At 44.3% G+C, this 20,795-nt stretch overlaps 1 protein-coding gene across 2 annotated transcripts; it reads left to right on the top strand.

The window, feature by feature from the left end:
• The first annotated feature begins 2,548 nt into the window (after window positions 1-2,548).
• On the top strand, window positions 2,549-20,717 carry LOC310795927 (uncharacterized protein). Of its 2 annotated transcripts, none has more exons than XM_083658033.1 (14): window positions 2,549-2,683; window positions 7,139-7,179; window positions 8,289-8,379; window positions 10,946-11,025; window positions 12,275-12,351; window positions 12,825-13,020; window positions 13,634-13,789; window positions 14,448-14,513; window positions 15,236-15,304; window positions 15,634-15,808; window positions 16,405-17,367; window positions 18,297-18,428; window positions 18,550-18,620; window positions 18,967-20,717. In XM_083658033.1, exons 4-14 carry the CDS (start codon window positions 10,969-10,971, stop codon window positions 19,234-19,236), a joined length of 2,232 nt encoding a protein of 743 aa, XP_083514159.1. In that variant the 5' UTR covers window positions 2,549-2,683; window positions 7,139-7,179; window positions 8,289-8,379; window positions 10,946-10,968; the 3' UTR covers window positions 19,237-20,717. The 2 variants fall into 2 exon arrangements, with proteins under 2 accessions (XP_083514159.1, XP_083514158.1); XM_083658032.1 differs by having other exon boundaries at window positions 7,139-7,316.
• Window positions 20,718-20,795: the final 78 nt, after the last annotated feature.

The raw sequence follows: 20,795 nt of genomic DNA, 5'->3' as shown, positions 1-20,795 counted from the left end.
ATGAGCAGTTTTTGATTTACAGCCAGGCATTGCTCTGTGTGTAATGTCACTACAGGCCTTTTTCACAGCAGCCATTTTGTGTCTAAAAGGCAAGAAGTAACCAGTGTTGGGGAAGCTACTTTGAAAGCATAGCTTAGGAAGCTACCAACTACCTCACCATGGAAGTAGTTGAAACTACAGCGAAGCTACCCTGGGAGAAGAAACAGAAAAAGTAGTACAAACTGCTTCATTTAAAAAACCATTAAATTAACAATGTACATGTGTGACATATGAAATAAAATAGAATAGCCTACAAAAAAGCACAATGGCGGCAAAAATATGCCTCTCAATTGAGTATTGCAATAGTTGACACCCAATACATTCAATGTATTTAGGTTGTAAACAAATCTGGGTTCTTCTAGGTTTTGTTTTATCAGACCATTAACCAGTAGAAACTTGACTAGGATTGGTTAAGGGTAGGGTAAGAAAATCAGACGCTGCATAGGTTGAGTGTCTTGTCAAGAAGTCGCCTACATATGAACGCAGTGTTGTGGGTATTGGGTGTGCTGTATGCCGTCTGCTAAAATGGTCAAGTCACGTTGGATACATTATGGTAAATGATATAAATACCTGTCTCATCGCTGGTTGGAATAGAATTAGCGAGGCAGCTAGCCTAGCAATGCAAATTCCAGTAGGGACCGTAACGTCAAAATGCTAGTTGTCAATGTTAAGAATCTCTATATATGACCAAATCCGCATTATTTATTACAAGCTCCATAGCGTAATGGTTAAGACGCAGGACTGCGAAGCGGGAGCCGCAGATTCGCATCCCCCATGAGGTCATATTTTTTTCTTTCGATGTAGCAAAAATCGTTGAATCTGGACGATCTGGACACGTTGTCCATTCCGGATATATAATTAGACCCTGACTAGATGTAGTGGTTTGACGTACAGCACACGGTCGTGAAAATGTTTGCTGGGTAGTGAGATCCTGGTTGCCTTCACTGTCGTCTATGCTGCCTTCAAAGCGAAATAAATAAATGGGGATCAGTCCTGTAAAAGGGGTTCTTTGTATGTTTATGTGTTGACATTTACCAATTGTAGGGTACAATGCAATTTGTTAATAAACATAGGCTAGCTAAAAAATGTTTCCGCCCGGTTTCGAACCGGGGACCTTTCGCGTGTGAGGCGAACGTGATAACCACTACACTACGGAAACTGATGCCAAAATGTTCTAACTGGTGACTTATAGGAGGAATTACCGTGACGTCACTGCCATCCAAAATAGGGGGCAGTTAACTGCCGCGGGGTTACGCTATTTTGGATGACGTCACGGTAATTCTTCCTATAAGTCACCAGTTAGAACATTTTGGCATCAGTTTCCGTAGTGTAGTGGTTATCACGTTCGCCTAACACGCGAAAGGTCCCCGGTTCGAAACCGGGCGGAAACATTCTTTAGCTAGCCTATGTTTATTAACAAATTGCATAGTACCCTACAATTGGTAAATGTCAACACATAAACATACAAAGAACCCCTTTTACAGGACTGATCCCCATTTATTTATTTCGCTTTGAAGGCAGCATAGACGACAGTGAAGGCAACCAGCATCTCACTGAGTTGTGCCAAACAAACGTTAATATCTCAAAAAGTATAGGCTACATCACATCGCTTATATTTTTGACATTCTGAGTGAGAGAAGAATTAGCCCAAGAGGTCAGCCGGCTAGAGTCCGACTCTCAAACTCAGGCTCCATAGGGTTCCATCGCCGTTGCCACCCAGTGACGCGGTTTGTTTACCAAAATGCTGCTCGGCTGATCCCTCGTTAACATAAACCCTACAAGGATACAAGGGATGAGCCGAGCAGCATTTTGTTAAACAAACCGCGTCACTGGGGGGAAACGGCAATGCGACCATATGGAGCAAGCCTTGGCTTGAGTGTTCACTCTAGCCCTGGCTGTGTGGTTTACATTTTATTTAATTTTAGAGTCTTAATTTCGTTTACAAAAGTGCTAGGCAAATATTGCTTAATTGTCCTACAGGTGGCATAGCCCTTCTCAGGACGCTGTGAGTGAGAAGGCCTACAGGTGGCAGTGTCCTCACACTATACCGGGTAGGCCTTCTATTGAAGCTAAGATTATGACGAAAATGATGGCATGAAAATACTACCGAATATTTTGCGGAGGAGCTGGCATAAAGAGGGAAAATGATAATGACGCATGATACTACAATTCATAAACACCACACAATTGTACCGAAGAAGATGATTAGATTAGGGTCGCTTTTTAGTTCTGAGCCCATGGTAATCCATAGGGAGGAATGGGAGGACTCGTCCTGTCCTGTGATACCTTTTTCAAATATCTATATATATAACTATAACTATATAATATAGTTATATATAACTTTATTTCTCACTCAAAAACGAAACAAACCAATTAATTATATTCTGAATTGAGAAGTGAAAAAAATACAGTATTATCGTTATTACTCAGACCTCCCCTACAGCTATCAGAAATTGGTATGGCCCAATCTCTGCAGCCTTCAGTCTTCAGACAGCAGGCAGCGACAGGAGTTGTAGCAGGGTAGCAGTCGAGTCTCTCTCCTCTGTCACGTCTGTATGGGATAAAAGTGAAGAATGCGTCTAAACAAGCTTTATGGAAAACCCACGACTGAATTTTAAACGTTTTCCGCTCATCTAACTGAATGGTGAGTACTGCTCTGCTGCACAATTCTCTTTGGTTTAAATGAGTACCGTGCCTGTGTGAGTGATGCACTTGTTGCACCGACCGACCCCCCTGGAATAACGTTATGTTTCCCTATATAGGGAAAATGTTTCACTGCTTGGAATAAAGGGGGCTTGTTGTTCGGCTTGTGCTCGCCCATGGTCTTTAACGTTACATAGAAGTGAATTATGAACTGCATCGCCTGCATAACGTTAGGCAAATGTTTGTAACGTTAGGCGGCCATTTGATATAATGCAACGTAACGATAACGATCCCAATTTGAGATTTTAGTTGACATGATGTAACGGTTTACAAACTTCTCTAAGTTCTGAGGTAGGCTATTTGCTGGCTGTACTTCATCAGCAGTTTGGTAGTCTCTATTGGTACAGTAGGACCTATGACTGAGTAGGTGATCAAACGTCTCTCTGGATTTCCCCAGCAGCTCTGACTCATGCTCCATGTAACAGATGCCCCGCTCCATAGGCGGTTTTAGGTGAGAAACTCTCTGCCTTGGTAATGTCTACTGAGGGCATTCTATCTAAAAAAAACACGGAGCATTGTTAACTGCCATTGTTTTGAGTGAATCTTGTAATTTGAACAAGGTGTTGTATTATAGCTGTATTCTTTTCCCCCAATTAGAAAAAGTAATATTCAGACTATTTTAAGTATCACCCAAAGGTATTTGCTCAGTAGTATTAATCACACTTCATTCACTGAAAAAAAAGGTAGGCCATTTCCACCATGCTGGTTCGTAAGGGGAAAAGGCAATGTGATTTTAGTGATTTTAGGATTACGGTTAAATGCATGAAATAAGGTCTGTGGTTGTCATCACAAGCTCATGGGAGTGGAAATGTGTGTTCAGCAGGATAATCTTCACAAACGACGTCCTCGTTTGTGAAAATTATCTTGCAGTTCCACAAAATATGTAATCACTGTTTGCAAACTGACAAAAGGTCAATTATAGCACGTACAGACTACAAGATCCTCGTGAGTCTGCAGTCTGTTCCTTTCACACTGTACAACTGTCTGTCTTGTAATCAGGAGTCTTTTGAGTTGTTGTGGTTTTCACACTATATGACTGAGCTGCGACAGCATCACACATTACAAGATATTTCACCAGGAGAATCCCCGACAAGTCTGCAAACACACTCTCACACCGGCTTTATTCTTTCTAAACACACGCTCGCACATCAATGAGTCATTCTCCAAAATTGGTTCAATATATTAGATTCATTAAGTCTGAGTTATTAAGTTTATGGCTATCTAAAATATTATTGCGTTTCGAATGGATAATAGAATGATTTTAGTAAACGTGTAAGACTTGCATAGCTTTTTACATTTTTGTTTTTTGGTTGTGGGACAGCAGTTTGTACCAATCTCGGAGAATGACCTCCTCAGTCAGACCAGTTGTCTGTTTGTAGCGTGCTGCAGACAGCACGCATCACCCCGTCTAGTTTGGTCAATTATAGGACAAGATACACTTAGCGTACTGTTAACACAGTCTTGGGTTTTGTCTTCATTGTCTCTAGATGGACACAAGGCCACTAGTGCAACACCAGCCTTATATACAGTAGGTGGGGGGTGAGAAATGGGTGACCCCGGCTGTGTCTGCCTCACTACGCTCTGCTCTCCTGACCACACTCCCGACACGACTAGATATCAAGCAGGCTAGATATCTGTCGGACCTCTGTGATTGGTCGGTGAGTGAGTGCTCGGGGGAGGAGCTCCCCGCTCGCGTCTGTAGACGGTTCACAACTAATAAGCGAGCACGGAGCCAACGTGATTTGCCTCTGATCAGGTTGGTGTTTGTCGCCGAGCTCCAAAAACAGCTCGTCGAGGTCTCAGAGCTCCCTGAGGCGGCAGGGCACTATTTACAGCGACACACAGGGAGGAGGGAGCGGAAGCCGCTCTGATTGACATGGTCGGAACCAATGACGGAGCTTCTTAAGCGGGGAGCGGACATCCGGCAGCGTCTGAAACCCGACGCCTCCAATGGGAGAGCAGAGTAGAGCAGGGGAGGGTTTATCCCAGTTATGGAGACCTGCGGCGCCAGACTCCTCGGACGGAAGGGAGAGGAGGCTGGCCAGCGAGACTAGGGCGGTCCTGAACCATTTCTCAAGAATTGATTCGCATTGTAGTACATCAGGTCACCAAAAGAATCACAGCACCTTCCACACTTTCCTGTTCCAAAGCATTTTCTCCAGATAAATATTTTAAGAACATTCAGTCATATTGGCAAGAATATCTCATAAATTGCTCACAAATGGGGACAACCCCTGCTTACAATACGGTATATCCACAATCAGGTGGAATTGGTTTGTGGATATGACAATTAATCAGAAGATGGGGAAAAAAACTTGAACATGCCTTTTTAAAATGGACCAAGTATAGACCCATCCTGCTGAAGAAAAAACAGCTTAGACCAGCTTGTCTAAGATATATATATATATATATATATATATATATATATATATATATATATATATATATATATATATATATATATATATATATACTGTATATCCCCTGCACTGCCTAGGCTCAACTTGATTGTATAGTGAAATTAGTTTGGCCCTGTCATGAACAGGTTGGATGTTAAGGCTACTGGATTTTCAGGTTTTCAAATGTCTGTTTGCATTGACAGGCAGATGTGAGCGAGCGAGACTCTGTTTCAACATGTTCACAAATCCTAAATCATAGTTGGGAAGACGCTGTTTAGTCTTGTGGGCGGCCAACAACATTCACTTTAGAAGTTCCCACACCTTTGCTTTGTACACGGGGGGGGAAAAGCTTATACAGTATGTTGTTCGTATCAAGGTGAGTAGGAAGCACACAATAATTGCAGGTGTGAAGTATCAATGTTTTGGAGAGACATGTTCTGTCATGGAGCTTTGAAATGTCTTTCTCTTTGCCCCGCAGTGAATATTAAACTCCTGAGAGGAACACAGGTGTGACGAAAAGAAACAACAATTTGTTTGTGCTTCCTCAGTTAAAAGTCACTCTGAGAGGAGGGCATTTACTGGCACAAGAACATAGTCATTTGCTTCAGAATCGTGTGTATTGTGTAGCCTACTGCAATGGTTCTCAAATGGGGGTCCGTGAAAAGTTTTCAGGTAAAAAAAAGAAGAAAAAAAAATGCTACATGTTACTTATTCCTTCTCAAACCACTTCCTACATGGTGCTAGTCTATCAAAATATCTTGGCTGTCATTGATTGTGTTGCATAGTGGTTTTCTGTACTGTTGACAAATTGTGATATTGTAAGTCGCTTTGGACAAAACAAAAGTGTCTGCTAAATGACGTAATGTAAATGTAATGTAATAAAAAACATTTTTTTTTTTTTTTGCAAAATCTTCATAGTTCAACGAAAATAGTTTATGCTTTAAATCTAAAATGGTTCATGGATTACATTCTAATAACAAACCTATCAAATTAAAAGTCAAGCACGTTACCGTGGAAACAATTAAGCTTAGCCCATTCCATCCCCGGTATATTTTCGATCTTGTAAGGGGTCCTTGGCTGAAAAACATTTGAGAACCTCTGGCCTACTGTACTTGGTTTGTTTTCTGTTGGGTTTTGCTTAACTTCTGTTGTGGTCCGGAGCAGGATCTACAAGGGATCAGATTGAGCCCGCGGCACTTCTTCTTAATCTGATTAATAGCTTCAGAGACGCTAATCACTAATCAGATGAGGCTCGTACCAGTTGGGGCTTCGGGTCAATATAATTGCAAGCTTCCGATGGACACTGGTAATACGCTTCGAATACACAGTCTCCCTCCATCATGGCCATTTGTGTTTAGATTGTGGCTTTTTGTCTTGCCAATTAAGTTGAGTTGTAATAGAAAAGGTTTACATAGGATTATCTGAATGCTTAAATGGCCTGTTTCTTGTATGCTAATTGATCTAATTGGAATCCAGTATTGTCATCAGTCCAATGTTGACTTGGACTGAGATTTTGAGTCCAGATGCTTTTGAATCTGGACCTACTTACGTCATCAATACGATTCTTGCATTTGACTGATAATGGCTTTGATGATGATCCTGGAGGAGGATAAATCTGACGGTAATACATTTGGCTTCAAACCATTCAGATGGGACATGCCGTGTGGAGTTAAGCTAATCTTGGTGGCTAGATGATGATAAATGCAGTCAGCCCATGGTGTTTACTTATGTCTGGGTATGGGATTATTTTGGGGGGGATAACACAATACCACATGAATATATATATTTTTTGCTTATGAACCATTTGTATATGAACACAACAGAACTTAGGAATCTTGGGGTTGTCTAAAAGTTGATGCTGTCCAGTATCTGATCTGACACATGGACCAATGTTCTCATCTAAATTCCTTCATGGTTCATGTTGAAACCTTGTTGGGTTATCATGTGTTTTCACCTCCTTGCTTATTATCTCACTCTGATGTCATCTATCTTTTCAGATAAGAACATGGAAGAAGAAGTGCCCCTGGACAGATAGGAGGTGACGGAGAGACAGAGTTGAAGCCGTTTGACGGAGAGAGAGACAGAGACCCAGACACCATGTCTGTCTCAGCCAAGCAGGAGAGGACCATTTGTGTTCTCCTCCCTAATAAAGAGCAGCTGGACATCGCTGTAGGGGTGGGTGTTTTAATATGTCTCTAGCTGTCCTCTTGGCCAGCTTCTGGCCATCACTCTAGGAATTGGCATTTCAAGAAATCTTCATCGATCATCGGGAAAATTGCCAATCGATTAATCATTAATCATAATTTAAAAAAAAAGAAAGAAGAAGCCTATGGCAGAAAATACTAAAGAAAGTGTGTTTTCAATCATCAATCATATCAAACGATAATTGCGCCCCAGTTGGTAAGATGTCTCATTGCAGCCACATAGTGAAATTCATTAATTCAACCTCCGTTTGATACCAGGAAACCTCTATTTGATTTTGATACCGTTAGATCGATCAAATTCCACGTGATTGACAAAATTCTTAGCGATCGATTATTGATCAGCGATTAAACATGCCCATCCCTAATCACTCCAGTGTGAACTTGATGATTTCCTGCCTCCGTGACTGAATCCATATTGATCACACTTCTTTCCCTGTCCACTTCTTTCCTGTTATGAATTAAATGAGCAAACTCATGGTTTCCTCAAGTGCTGCAAACAGCTTGAATGATGGTTTATTTTCCTCCCGACCCGTCTGTCTTGTAGCTATGTGAAAATGCAAGAGGGTGGATATAGTGTTGCATTATGTACTGTATATATTTGAGACATACAGCCTCACTTCGGTGGGGAGAAATAAATGTTAAACTAGTCAGATATGACTTGAATGCCACTTGTGAAATCATCCACCCGTTTAACGTTAGTGCGATCTCGTGTTGTGGACGGACGCATTTTAGGCTGTGCAGCACACATCCCCCCGCCCGCTCTACTCAGCCCAAAAAACACAAGACCTTTTCCTGATGTATAGAAACAACGATCGCTCATGTCTCGAAGGGTAAAAGTGGTATTAATAACCTGCTCTGATATACCGGCCATGGTCCAGACCTCATGTTTAGAAATGGCTATATTACCGGTAATCACACTTGTTTCTCTGTCCACCTGCTTTAGCTGAAGTCCACGGGGCAAGATGTCTTCAGCCGTGTGGCAGAGCTCCTGGGCATCAAAGAGCTCTACTTCTTTGGCCTCACGGTGCTAAAGGGTGAGTCAGCTTCTTCACTCACTGATCTGATCCTTCAGCCTCTCAAGCCCAAAGCAATAGATGACCGCAGGAATGAGTCCAGAAGAGCTGGATGTTAGCATTTCTGCTTCCTTCATCTAGAAGTCAATGGGATTTTTGTATGGGGATTTTGGTGAAATGCCTGAAATAAGGTCTGTGGTCTAGGGGCCCGAGAGACTCCAATTCCGGTACACCATCGATAATATCATCAGTGACATCATCAGTGATGTCACATAGTATGCTTCTTTCCCCCCCGCAGAATTCTGATTTAATCTGAGAATTCTGACTTTTCTCAGAATCCTGATTTAAAGTTATAATCTCAAAGATTTTCATCTAAATAAAATTTGATGGAAGCCTTTTTACAGTATATAGTGACATTATGTGACATTACATGAATGCAACACTGTTACCACTCATCGCCATAGGTGTCACCAACAAAACTGAAATCTTGGAGATTATCACTTTAAACTCAGAACTAAAAAACAATAATACAAAAATCGCAAGTGACCCTACTCATCTTTGGTAGTATTAAAAAAAAATATATATATATATAAAACCACTGGTGTAGGAAGTGTGTGCTTCAGGCCATGCACAAACATCGCCGTATTGCAGCACTCAGTGACTTTGTTAACAAGATGTTTAGCATCTCAAGTAAGGCTGGGCGATAATTCAATATTATGGTTTATCCTCTTTCAGTTGAATCGTATCGTGATGATATGGTGATTTTGGGATATCTGCTGTCTAAATTCATGACAAGCACATTTTTCTCAATTTACTTTAGTTGACAAAAGGAAGTATGAAACATTTTGTAAGGAATATTATTGTAATATTTCTGTTTTGTATTACATCACAGGGGATCCTACCAAAACCACCAAATATATCGTTCCACTCTCCCAATCTACATCAATGAATAGGCTCATTCTTTTTTCTTTTCCTTTTAATTTTTATTACCTTATGTTGGTTTATATCTTCTCTTGTTCTTTTGATCCTTGACTGTTCTGTATTGTTTATATCAGGGATACTCAACTTGCTTTGCCCAGGGGCCACTTTTGCAAAATGACAGGAGGCCAGTGGCCAATTAATAAACAAATATTAATATAAATCTTTCTTTAGCCGATTGTAGGTTATTAGGGTGTCAGCCGGAGTTTAGTCTCACAATTTTGTGCATACAGGATAGTTAGTTAGGTTAAGTTAAGTTAGTACATAATACTGTAAGTGGCTGGGCAGCGAGCAGACAGCCATATTTGACAATTTAGCTGCAGCTCAGTCAAACTTTATTTAACATTAGTTTTCAATTGTGAATTAGAAAATGGTCAGGGGGCCAGTGGCTCTGCACCCTATCGCGGGCCGCATCTGGCCCCCGGGCCGCAAGTTGAGTATCACTGGTTTATATGATGCTGTGTGTTACTGTATGTCTTGTTGTTATAAGAGCAGGGACCACGTTGGAAATAAGTGTTTACACTTTTCCATGTCCACTTGGATTTTGTTTTCTATATCCAAAATAAAATCAATCAATCAATCCATCACTGAGCAAAGTGCTAAATGTTCTCTTTTCTCACTTTCATTCTCCTCCTTTGTACAAATATGTTGAAAAGCCTTGGTCATCTTTTGTGGCGGCTCACCTCCTGAACAAGCAGCCTTTTGTTTTTGTGGTGTGGGTCCAGCGACCACTCGGGCCTGGATTCCAGCAATATTAACTTCATTAAGCCTGGAATGCAGCCTGGCATTCCAGCTCTTCAGTGAGGGGAGTGAGGGGAGGGAGGGAGGGATGATGGAATGGGGAGAGTTGGAGTGGAGGGGAAAGAGCTGGGGGGGGGGGGGGGGGGGTGGGACTGGACATTGACCCAAGTCTTACTCATAAAGGCCTTGGTGAACGAGGAGAGGTGAAGGGGTTGGAGTGAGTCAGAGGAGATGAAAGGGAGGCATGGATGCTTGGAGGAGGAGTGTGTTGTGAAACAGTCCGGGGGACAGGATGCTTTGACTCATACGTTGCACAAAAGAAAATGAAGGAGGATGTTGTGCCGATGTGATGAACCATGGTGGTACCAGGGTGGGGCTGATACTGGGCTTATTTGAGACGGAATGTATTCAGTGCCGCTGCAGCACCTCCATCCTCGGCAAAACAGCTTCTCAGCCTCTACCGAAACGGAACAAATGTGATTTTGAAAACACAGGATTAGTTTTGGTGTAAAAAGTTAGATCCAAGGGATTATTTGAAAGAGAGATTCATATCGCAGCGTCAAGATACAAACATTCACAGTTGTATAATACAACGAAACAACAGCTATTAAGCTTACAGAATGTTAAAGCAACAAAGCTCTTGCCAGCAGTGTTTGGTCCTGAGCTGCCATGCTAACCACTGGGTTAACAAATAGACGCATTAGCATTAGCATTAGCATTAGCATTAGCTTGTTGTCATTCACAAGGGGCTTTTTCTTTCCCCCTAATTAGTCCCATTGTGAAGCAAATGCGTGCGCTTTGTTACATGATTGTTTTGTTTGTTTTGCTGAACGTGTTCTTGTTTCCCGATTGTCCTCCTTCCTCCCAGATAATGAGCACATCTTTTTGGACATGGAGGAGAAACTGACCAAGTACTTTCCTAAGGATTTGAAGCAAGATTCAGGAAAAGTAAGGCAAATATATAGATGATTTTTTTTTTTCTATCCCGGAGAAGGGAAAAAAAGATGGTGGATATTTTGGATATTTGTTGTCAATGCAAATTAGGAGAATTTTGCTCCCTGTTATGCCCAGTTCACACTAGGCGCTCCGAGCCCTCAGCGAGCTGTTTTGGGGCCTCGGCGACAAACCCCGCCCCCCCTGATCAGAGGCAAATCACGTTGGCTCGGCGCTCGCTTGTTAAGTGTGAACTGTCCACAGACGCAAGCGGGAAACACCCCCGAGCACTCACCGACCAATCACAGAGGTCCGACGGATATCTAGCCTGCTCGATATCTAGTCGTGTCGGGAGTGTGGTCAGGAGAGCGGAGCGTAGTGAGGCAGACACAGCCGGGGTCACCCGATTCTCACCCCCCACCTACTGTATATAAGGCTGGTGTTGCAGTAGTGGCCTTGTGTCCATCTAGAGACAATGAAGACAGAACCCAAGACTGTGTTAACAGTACGCTAAGTGTATCTTGTCCTATAATTGACCCGACTAGACGGGGTGATGTGTGCTGTCTGCAGCACGCTACAAACAGACAAGTGGTCTGACTGAGGAGGTCATTCTCCGAGATTGGTACAAACTGCTGTCCCTTAACCAAAAAACTAATTTAAAAAGCATTTAAGTAGCTATGCAAATCTAGGGCGGTACGGTGGTGCAGTGGCAAGCGCTGTCGCCTCACAGCTCGAAGGTCCTGGGTTTCGATTCCCACCTGGGACGCTGTGAACGCTGAAGGAGTGCGTGCCCGGCCGCATGTCCTCGAGTGCCCACCGCCCGGGTGGGCTCGTCAAAAGGGCCTTTCTGTGTGGAGTTTGCATGTTCTCCCCGTGCCTCCCGGGGGTTTCCTTCATATAGGAACCCCCTTCACAAAAACATGCAATATCATGGTTGCTAATGTGGTTCCTCCTCTGGTCGTTTGCAGACTTGTCAGGGATTCTCCTGGTGAAATATCTTGTAATGTGTGATGCTGTCGCAGCTCAGTCATATAGTGTGAAAACCACAACGACTCAACGACTCCTGATTACAAGACAGACTGTTGTATAGTGTGAAAGGAACAGACTGCCGACTCACGAGGATCTTGTAGTCTGTACGTGCTATTAACTGTCAGCAACAGTTCACCGCCATACAGTAAGAGCCACACATTGTCCTTTAGCATGACACACTTGAGATGGCAGGCAGCACACAGGCTAACTCCAGCATCTCTGACCCTTTACACAGGCCATACCGAAGAGAGTCCTGCCTCTGGTACTCTTTCTCAAAGTGCAGTACTACGTGGAGAACGGCCGACTCATTTGGTAAGTCTCTCTATTTGTTCAATGTGCATCTTCTTCACTATAGCACCAGCTCATTTATTCATTTTATTGTCGCATCCTGAACCTCTGTTTGCAATCTAATTGCCGTGCATCTTTGAGGCCATTTACACCTGGCGTTAACATGTGTTTTCTGTGATCAGATTGCAATCAGATTGTGTTTTATCACTTGAAAGTACAGGTGTAAACGCCCCCCAAAACGCATTGAAGGATTGCAATCTGATCGGCCAAACCACCTCCGGAGGTGGTCAGGGATGCATTGTGTACACATTGAACACAAGTGTAAATCCAATGTGTCCTCTCCATCCGGATACAGCAACTGTATGCGGATTGAGAGGACACCCATTTCTGCCATCAGATTGCAATCAGATTGCAATCAGATGGCAGAAAACGCATGTTACCGCCAGGTGTAAATGGCCTCTTTGCCCCCCCCCCCCCCTCTTGTTGTGCGGTGCCAGTGAGCGGAAGGCCCGTCATCTGTACTACTCTGACCTGCGAGAGCGCGTGCTGCGCTCTGAATGCCGTCAGCAGGAGGAGGTGTACTTCCAGCTGGCAGCTTACGCCTTGCAGGCTGAGCTCGCTGACCACCCGCCGCCCGGGGACGAGACCGAGGCCGCCCCTTACTTTCAGCCCAAGGACTACTTCCCTCCCTGGGTAGGTCCCCTGTCCCCATGTGGCAGCAGAGTTTACAATGACTGTCACAGGGTCTCCATGTTTGATTGATGACTACAGCAGGTTTCCTACACAGGTCTGAGAAGTCTGGAAAAGTATAACAAATGAATTGGGTCATTTCCAGGTCTTGAATAGTTTGGGAATTTGAAAACACTGTCTGGAAAAGTATGAAAAATGCTGTGCTTCAGGTCGGATACACACATAATGCTAGCTTTGATGTTGTTGTAGAGTCACTTTGAGTCCACAGTTTTTGTTGATGTGAAGAATAATGTTCAGATAGAAGGATGCTTTTATGACCCAGCCGCTGTCGTGCATTATATAAAATACTCTGCACCAGAATTATGGATGTACTGAATGCAATGATGGGTAAAAAGATGGCCCGCACAAGGTGTCTGTCTGCATCAATCATATTGAACATCAGACAAAATCTTAAAAATAAATCGAGAATAGAAAAAGTGGCATTTTTAAATTGTGTAGGATTAGGAACCCTGTTAACATGAATCATTTCTTTGAAGGGATTTGAATGTTTTGTGGTAAGTTGAGCTCTCTGCTCTGCTCACCACATCACCACATCTCTCCCTTTCTCTTTCCATAGATTGTAGCCAAGCGTGGAGTGAACTATCTCCTCTGCCACGGGCCCAAGGTGCATCAGGAGCTGTGGGGCATGTCCGCCCGCGACGCCGTCCTGCACTTCATCAGGGAGTCGTGTCGCCTGGAGGACGTGCCCGTCACCTTCTACAGACTCCAAAAGGTCAAGGAGACAAAACACACTATTTCAAAGCCATCTGAATCACACGAGTTGCTTGAATTGAGCCTCTGTAGCACACACTACGGCCAGGTGTGTTAATTTTGATGTTTGATGACAATGTGCACACCGAATGGCCGGAGCATTATCTATTTAAGATCATGGTTGAACAAGTAGTTTAAAATACTCTTGACGAAAGTCCAGAGGGACCGAAACACCCTTTTGCAATGCATCTGAGATAGTTGGATGTGCAAATATGTCCTTGGAAAACATGATGTCAATAAAATAAGCGATGGGCCCATTGGCTGAAGGAATGCCTTTTTGATCTATGGCCATTTCATCTCTTGAACTGAAAAACCGTCTTTCCCCACAGATGAAGGCAGTTTGGCTTCACTTGAGCTGTGCTGATGAATGGCTACAGGGCAGTTACATCACCTTATATCATATCTATCCCAGTTTATTGTCCTCCCCATTTCAAAATCACTCAACTGCGGAGTGATATTTTGACAGCTGGTCCACCAATTGCGCAACGTGCGGACACCATTAATTTGCTGTTAAGAGGGCATTTCCCGGTGAAACTAGTCAAGAGGGGCTAAACTGGGGAAAGGGTTTCTTATCTGAACGCTCAGATGCCTCTCTGACATCTCATCGTTCATTTGTCCAGGACAAGAAGGCCGAGAGAGGGACGGCATTGCTTGGTCTGACCCTGCGAGGAATGCAGGTTTATCAGGTGCGTGCATGTTGTGAGTGTGTTATTAATGTGTGTGTACGTCAACATCATACGTAAGAGCCAACCTGCAGATTCCGTTTGTGTGTCTGTGGAGCTGAAAATCCTCCTGACTAGCCATGTGAGGAATGTGTGGGATGCATCAGGAGATAGGGGGGCTGTCAGATGTTTGATCTGTCCATCAGGGGCCATCTGGGGGGGATTAGGGCTGCAGGCCTGGCTGATTAAGAGTCAGCAGACCGTGAGATACCTTGAAGAACTCGTGGCCTCTCAGCAAGGTCCAGATGGCTTTGACTGACCAACAAACACACAATGGAGCACTGATAATCCATCGCTAATTTTAAAATACTAGGCATCTCGCGTGCTCGATTCCTAGGCTCACCCGCTGCGCGGCCTCGCCCGCCCTGCAGCTCGCCGAGCTGGCCCTGCAGCCCACATACGCAGCTCGGCCTCCGCGCGGCCTCGCCCTGGCTGCTCCTCAGGGATACTGGATCACCTGTGTTGGAGCTGGCAACATACAGTTGTCCATGGCTGAAGATGGGCAACCAAACAATCTAGCTAATCTACAGCCTAACCTACTCTAATCTACCCTAACCTCAACTATCAACCAAACAATCTAGCTAATCTACAGCTAATATAGAGAAATCTTGTGTTTAGGCGCATACGCGCTCCCACAAGCGTTTGAGCTGTGTTGGATCACCCATGTGTGTGTTTTGCATTCATAGGAGATGAACAACATACGCCAGCTGCTGTATGACTTCCCCTGGTCTAACGTGGGACGTCTCACCTTCCTGGTACACACACACACACACACACACACACACACACACACACACACACACACACACACACACACACACACACACACACACACACACACACACACACACACACACACGTTCCATTCTCTGTTAACCCATTGATACCTGATGCAGCATTTGCATGTATATCCCTCATTTGTGTGCGTATCCCTTTAACGCGGTTCGCGGTCTTAAAGGGATACACACACAAATGCTGCATCAGGTATCAATGGGTTAAGATGAAGTAGAATCATTCTAATTATTTCATGGGCATTAGCTAGGCACACTAGCACACATGCATAATATCATGTTGTCTTATCCAGGGGAAGAAATTTGAGATCCAGCCAGATGGCTTGCCGTCGGCCAGGAAGCTGGTTTACTACACTGGCTCAGCGTTTCGCTCTCGCCACCTCCTCCTTCACCTGAGCAGCAGCCACCGCCTCTACCTCAGCCTGCAGCCAGCCCTCAAACACCTCCGTCAGCTGGAGGAGAGCGAAGGTGGGGCGAGGAGGAGTGGGATGTGCCCATATCAGTACAGCTGGGGGCCACCTGGGGCCTGCAAAACATGTCTGAGATATCCCAGTTATGTTGAGCAATTGAATTTGGAGCGGCAGCTGCTTAGATATGACATTTCTACACTTTTCGTTGAGCTACATCCAGCAACATTTGTATATTGACTTCTATGGGAAAATAACCAGGACAAGCGTATAATACATAATAATAATAATCATAGTTTTCAATTTAAAATATCTATTTTTGTTTCTGTGACATTTGAAAATATGGACAAAGCAGCTCTGTGAATTACAATTACCGGTATTTAACTGATCAACCATTTTGAAATGGGTGCTAATAATGCTGCCCACCACTGTAACAAAAAGCACCAAATTTGCTATAGACACTGAAAACTGACAGTTATATTAACTGGCTCTTAGCCTCTGTCAGTTTCCAGTTTCCCCGAGGCAGCTGTTTGAGAAGGTGTGATACATTCAGTATATCCACTTCAGTTTGAGAAAAAGATGATAACCGTCAAGATTTGATTGATTGGTGCAGTTTATGCTCTTATGTCAAAGAGTCGTCTGGTTCCTCCCTTCCAGAGAAGAAGCGTTACAGAGAGTCCTACATCAGTGATGACCTGGACCTGGACCCCCCAGGAAGCGAGAGCAGCCCTGGTCTGTCCCGTCACTCCACCAGCAGCTCTGGGATCGAAGCAGACACCCGGCAGCACAGCTTCTCCATGGGGATAGCTTCCATGGAGGAGGAGGGTCAGCACAGCCTCTCCACGGGAATCTCCTCCATGGAGGAGGAGGGTCAGCACAGCCTCTCCACGGGGATAGCCTCCATGGACGAGGAGGGGCAGCACACCCTCTCCACGGGGATCTCCTCCACGGAGGAGGGTCAGCACACCCTCTCCACGGGGATCTCCTCCACGGAGGAGGGTCAGCACAGCCTCTCCAGGGGGATAGCCTCCATGGACGAGGAGGGGCAGCACACCCTCTCCACGGGGATCTCCTCCACGGAGGAGGGTCAGCACAGCCTCTCCAGGGGGATCTCCTTCGTGGAGGAGGAGGGGCAGCACAGCCTCTCCACGGGGATCTCCTCCACGGAGGAGGGTCAGCACAGCCTCTCCACGGGGATCTCCTTCGTGGAGGAGGGTCAGCACAGCCTCTCCAGGGGGATCTCCTTCGTGGAGGAGGGTCAGCACAGCCTCTCCACGGGGATAGCTTCCATGGAGGAGGAGGGGCAGCACAGCCTCTCCACGGGGATCTCCTCCACGGAGGAGGGTCAGCACAGCCTCTCCAGGGGGATCTCCTTCGTGGAGGAGGGTCAGCACAGCCTCTCCAGGGGGATCTCCTTCGTGGAGGAGGGTCAGCACAGCCTCTCCACGGGGATCTCCTCCGTGGAGGAGGAGGGTCAGCACAGCCTCTCCACGGGGATCTCCTCCATGGAGGAGGGTCAGCGGCGAGCAGAGAAGTGTTTCAGCCACAGCAGCTCCTGCACCTCTCGCATCGACACGGGCAGCAAGGCTCGAACTGATGACCAGGAGTGGCAAGAGGAAGGTGAGACGGGAAACAGTTGTTCAGGGTTCCCACGCTCATGGAAAACCTGGAAAAGTCATGACATTTCAAAATCTCCATTTTCCAGGCCTGGAGAAGTCGCAGAATTACTGAAATCTCCAAAGTTTTGGAAAACTCATGGAATTTTGTTGTGTGTAATGAAATTAATTGTTGTTATAGTAATCTGCAGTGGATAACCTTCCAAGTAATGTTAGTGCTTTTTCTATTTTTTATAAAAACAAATGGATTTCCCCCCCCCATAGCTTCCTTGATGTAATGTGACCCACTGACTCCAAATCAATACGATACATTATTAGTACACTAGACAAATAGGACATGCCTCTTTAGATTGGACGTTAGTGCTTCTTGTATTTAATATTAATATTTTTATGGACAATTCATCTTCCATGTAATGCGCTGCAGTGATTCGTAAGCACTCAAATTCAATATTTAAGAGGTGTGTCCTATTTGTCCAGTGTACTAATAATTTCTGGTATGAGTCACCGCCTCACATTACATGGAAATTCCATTATGGATCTGTGAAAAGTCATGGAAAAGTTTTGAAATTTGAAATTTTAGCCATAAAAATGTGTGGCGGCTAATACCCATCCATCCAGTAGCATCTTATCTAAGTAGTATAGCTGTCTGAATGGCTCCTCCTGTGTTACCATTGCAATTTGTGTGAAGAGAGACATGTCGTCCTCACCCTCCATAACTCTTCATCTTCATCATGCTCCATCAATTCATACAAGGCGACAACACATTACTCATTGTCCCCCCCCCCCCCCCCCCCCAATATTTTATTTTCAGTTTTTATAGAATAATACACAAACAAGAAAAACAAACTCAGACACAGGAAAGAAGAGAAAAACAAAGCACATTACTCATTGTTGATAGATTACTTCATTCGGGTTTTTAATCATTTCCCCCAGACATCCAGACCAATGTAGGCAGTCCAAAGGAGGTTCTCGTGGATGATCCTGATCAGATGGTCCAGTTGGCTGATCTTCTTCAGGGCGTGTCAGTGGACGGCCCACTGCTCACCTCAGAGACTCACTTGACAGGTATAAAGAATTAAACTGCAAACCATGAGATCATTGACAGATATACTGTATAGAACATACAGCATATTATGCTTTTTCTTGTCAAAATCGACTTTTACAATGTGAGTTTTGTGCTATACAGACAGCAACGCGTGTCCTCCACACAGTGATGATGATCTCGGGAAATTACAAAGCAACGATACTTCAAACCAGGTCTGTCGTCTATCTTCTGTCACATGGCATGTTATCTCAGCGACCAGCTCAGTGGCCTTGTGGTCTGAGTGTCCGCCCTGAGACTGGGAGGTCGTGAGTTCGATCCCCGGCCGAATCATAACAAAGACTATAAAAATGGGACCCATTTGCCTCCCTGCTTGGCACTCGGCATCAAAGGGTTGGAATTGGGGGGTTAAATCACCATGTGATTCCCGAGCGCAGCGCTGCTGCTGCTCACCGCTCCCCCAGGGGATGGGTCAAATGCGGAGAACAAATTTCACACATTGTGTGACAATCAGTGGGACTTTACCTTTATCTCCTTCCTCACCATATGTCTCTATTCTAGGTGCTGAGATCTAGGCCACCTGCCTATGTGGATCGGCACAGCCAGAGCCTGGACGATGTGCGTCTGGGAACCACGCTCCTCCCTGACTCCTCCCACAGCTACACCTTTGGTCTCCCAGATGCCCCGACAACCTCCAAGATCCCCGCAGATCAGAGTTATTACCCCCTTTTGCACTGCCCGGCCAAACCTTCCTTCTACGGCCGCAGGTCCACCAATTGCCTCTCTCTGGACCTGCTAGGCGACGAACAGTTGCTGGAGTTCATACTTTGAAGACCAGAAAACACTGATGTCCGCAAAAAAAAAGCCTGTCCTCTTCCGTCACATCGAGCACAACTCAAATGGGGGTTTGGCAACACGTGCAGGTGGCAACGTCTTTTCTTTGTGGCGATGATAACGACAACGACAAGGGATGTGCGTGCTTATATTGGCATACAGACATTATGCAAGATGCTGAAGACGTTCATGACGGGACCCAGTGTCCTGTTTTTTTTCTCGCATCGCTTTTTTGTAAAGCTGTGGATGGTAGCAATGTAACGGAGACCAGCAACATTTCAATCAACAAACAGCATATTTATTGACAGATTTGTTTTGTCATTGTATATTCTGTACATACTTGCACTATTTTTTATTATTGCAACTTATCAGAACAAGAAGAAGTTCTAATCAACTTCTTTGTCGTATTTTTTTTTTTTAAGTTTACAATATCAAAAATGTCACAGTTGTCTAAATAGGCAGATGCTATCACCTACTGCATGGGACATTCAGAAGTTGGGACTTCTTTCCTTGTTTTATTCAGGAGAATCTCCGGCAGCCACTGTGCTACTGTTTGTGCTCCTAATATTCTTTTATCCCCATTTTTTAATTGTATTTTATAAGATCCTCAATGTTTTTGTACAGCCCCACTTTTCATTACTGTTAGTCTGCCACAGCAATCCAAATCTGTTGGTGATGTGGAAAATTGAATTTTGTTCAAGCTGGTAATACGTTCATCCAAAGTTTCATCTTGCTATATTTCCTTCCTCCTTTTCATGAGTAGAACAGCAAAGTATTATTTGTAAAGTCTGTTTCTGTAACTATTGACGTGTATAATGGATCTATTTTTGTATTATGTAACCCCCAAACAAAGAGAGCCTTTCTTTCTGTTCTGCTCGGACATGATTGTCAACTGCTTTGTGATGGTAAATTGTAATTGGCGAGCTCAGGATTAGATTTATTTTTAGCCCAGATAAACCGAACTAGCTGGGAAACGATCTCGGTCCTTAAAGGTACATTCAGCGATGTTTTTGTGTTAAAATAAGTGTTAAATGGCTCTATATTCTGACAGCAACCACTGAAATTGAGTGTTTGGTCAGTGACTTAACCCCCAACCCCCCCGCTGTCCTCTATCTCTCTCCTGTTGTCCTGCATGCAGGGCGGACTACCCAATCAGAGAAAAGTTTACATTTTCTGGGAAACAGAACATCAGATTGCGATGCCTAAAGGACTATGTATTTTTGCATGCAGGACTACAGGAGAGATATAGAGGACAGCGGGGGGTTGGTTGGGGGTTTCAAGTCACTGACCAAACACAGTGATTGCTGTCAGAATATAGAGCCATTTAACACTTATTTTAACACAAAAACATCGCTGAATGTACCACAGAAAAACGTTTACTGAATGCCAATAATGTTTGAAATGACACGGTATTAATTCAGAACACACTTCTTTGCTACATCTAAAGCACTGTTTTATATGATAGTGAAAATAAATAAAATGCAACCAGATGTCTCTTGGCTGTTGGTCTTACTTGCTTTTTTTTTGCACTATTGTAAAATAATTATTGTGAAATG

This window comes from Poromitra crassiceps (genome assembly GCF_964638095.1).
Source record: "Poromitra crassiceps genome assembly, chromosome: 22".
Classification (NCBI taxonomy): domain Eukaryota; kingdom Metazoa; phylum Chordata; class Actinopteri; order Beryciformes; family Melamphaidae; genus Poromitra; species Poromitra crassiceps.
This window is presented reverse-complemented; position numbering and strand designations above follow the sequence as displayed.